The 2,549-nt window shown below is 32.1% G+C and overlaps 1 protein-coding gene across 1 annotated transcript; it reads right to left on the bottom strand.

Moving 5' to 3' along the window:
• Window positions 1–2,282, bottom strand: LOC111502027 (single-strand DNA endonuclease ASTE1). Its single transcript, XM_074172890.1, has 2 exons — window positions 2,107–2,282; window positions 1–2,045 (listed from the first exon to the last, which is right to left on the bottom strand). The coding sequence occupies exon 2, from the start codon at window positions 2,040–2,042 to the stop codon at window positions 150–152; it is 1,893 nt and encodes a 630-aa protein (XP_074028991.1). The 5' UTR covers window positions 2,043–2,045; window positions 2,107–2,282; the 3' UTR covers window positions 1–149.
• Between the last annotated feature and the right edge of the window lie 267 nt (window positions 2,283–2,549).

Here is a 2,549-nt window from a genome sequence, read left to right as displayed (position 1 = left end):
TTATAAAAAAATAAATTTCATATATTTTATTACCTTGGTAGATATTTTAACACAACATATGTAAATATAAAATAAAATATTTGAAAGTCGATGTATGAAATACCCTGAATTAAAAGCCTAATAACATGTACATCTCTACTTGCCCTTTTTTACATGAGTTTATTATTCATTTTCAAAAATGTTGATATTATTTCTGGGGCTGCTGTAACTAATTCTTTGATAAAATCATCTACGATTGGAAGTGTTTGTTTCTCAAAAGTCTTACATAAATTATAAATAAATGTATTGTTCAAATATTCAGCAATCAGAAATTCCGGAAACGGCATATTCAACACATCGTTAAGTAAGTTAATGTGTAAGAGACAGCTTTGAAACTGTGACATACAATGCATCAAATCTTTATCAAACAAGTTTGTTTCCTTATTCTCAAAATAATCTTTGAAATAAAATATTTCGGATGCTTTTATAGGGTTGTCTCTATTTTCATCACCTTGCAACGTAGAAGGAATGTTTAGATTTATGTTTTCTTTGTGAATGGTATCAGAACAATGGACGGAGCGCTTTTTATCATCATATATGTGACCCAAAATAATCACACATATAATCAGTGAATAACGAAAAAAAATGGGTAGCGGAGATATGTTTTCAATATAATATATTGAAGTTATAAACAGTTGAAAACGTTCCGAAAACGACAGTATAGTATCTTTCATAGTATGAACTCCAAGTATTTTCAGAATAAGCAATTTCCTGTCATCAATGTAAATATCTTGAATTTCTATGAAAGATGGAGCATCGATCTCGGATACAGGAAATACTTTTTCAACCATACATTCACCTTCTCGCACAAGGCATGTTAAATTTGAAACAGAGTTGGTGAGAATTTTGTGGATAGCATTCACAATTTTTTCGCTCAAATGGTGGGAATGTATCGAATTGATTTTTTCCAGTTGTGGTTTGAAACCAAAATACTGGTTATGGATATATATATCCATTAAATATGGAGAATATCGACATTTCCTGAAGTTTTCAAGAAAAATATCTGGAATTTCACTCATTTTCTCTCCATATTGAAGATCGAAATTATTTTCCGGAAAATCATGATTGCTACATATTTCCAGATAGGACGAGTGTTTACTTTTGTAGCATTTGACAACGCATTTGAAGCTTTCCATTTTTTGTTGTAGTTTTTCTCTATCCGCTGTAGTTTGTGCAATATTCAAGAATTCCTGTATGGCAGCTTCAACGCTTCTTTCTCTAATCCATGAGGCTATATTTGAAATATGTTCACATGGATGGTGAGCCTTTGGAAATAAAGAAGCATATTTTGGAAACTCATATGCATCAGTTTCTAATATTGCAATTAACAGAGGTAACTTATCAGAAGTCAACTCAAGGTGTTTGAGAAATCCATTCATATCAAATGCAGCACACGGAATATATTTTATTTCAGGATTACCTCCCGTTGTAGGTCGAATACTACTTGAGTAAGGGTTTACTTCAGTTAAACATACGCTTTGAAACGGTAGATATACTATTTCAGCACAAAAAAAATAGTTCGGATTACTGCTCAATACTGGACAATTTAAACTTCTTGCAATGCTTACTACTTCGCCAAAACTTTCGAAGTCGCACCGAACCGTTTTGATTTTCAATTTCCTCAACACATATTCAAATACATTTCTCATGAATAAAGGAAAATATTGCACCTTATTCTCTATAAAAACGTTTGGTGGCAAATCTATTAATCTTTTAAGCCTATAAGATACTATTATTGATTTGAATTTTATATCGCGAATTCCTCCTTCAAAAATAACATAAGGAGTGATCTGGTGATTACATAACATTTTAAAAAATAATTCGATGTACTCTGCATAATTGTTATAGTCCCCTTGAGGATTGCCCTTTCTGTGTATAACATGTATTTTGTACAATTCACGGGAAATGCTGTCCCCGTCTATTACCAGACTTGTATTATTCAATTCAAACCCTCTCAAAAGCGATTTGCTTTCAATGTATTTCCACAAACACCAGGGCTCCATTTCCTGTAAAAAATACAAACGAGGTATAATTGGAAATGTATGTTGAGATTAGGGGATATCTTACCGTTCAAGAAAGGCGAAGATATAAAAATAAAATATTTTATCCACCACTTGGTATTGAAGAAACTACATATACATGATCCTCTCAAATATTAACGTACGATGAGTCTGTTGAATTGTACATTCCCCAGAATTGACTTCGACTTGGCTGCTGGTTAAAAACAATAGTACCTAAATGATAACACGGCACAAAATTTTCGACAGTTCTAACATATTAATCTAATTTTACAATCCTAAGGCCTGTTTTACGACTGCCATTATAAATCGCGTCGCTAGCACAGTGCAGTTATTAATAATTCAGTCTGTATATATACGATAATATTATTGATAACATTTGTTCTCAAAAATCGCGTGCATGAATGAAACTGTGGGTACCATCATTTTCGTTTGTCGCGTTGCGACAAAAATTGGACTTTTTTATAAAGCATTGTCTATATACGCACTTTT

This window comes from Leptinotarsa decemlineata, unplaced genomic scaffold, assembly GCF_025532065.1.
Source record: "Leptinotarsa decemlineata unplaced genomic scaffold, Ldec_3_MD MMD2_tig00000199_RagTag_RagTag, whole genome shotgun sequence".
In the NCBI taxonomy this organism is placed as follows: domain Eukaryota; kingdom Metazoa; phylum Arthropoda; class Insecta; order Coleoptera; family Chrysomelidae; genus Leptinotarsa; species Leptinotarsa decemlineata.
Note: the sequence above shows the minus strand (reverse complement) of the source record. Positions and strands in the feature narration are given on the sequence as shown.

Bases quoted from the DNA above. Each gene is read 5' to 3' on its own strand.
- LOC111502027 (XM_074172890.1), bottom strand. From the start codon at position 2,042: ATGGAGCCCTGGTGTTTGTGGAAATACATTGAAAGCAAATCGCTTTTG.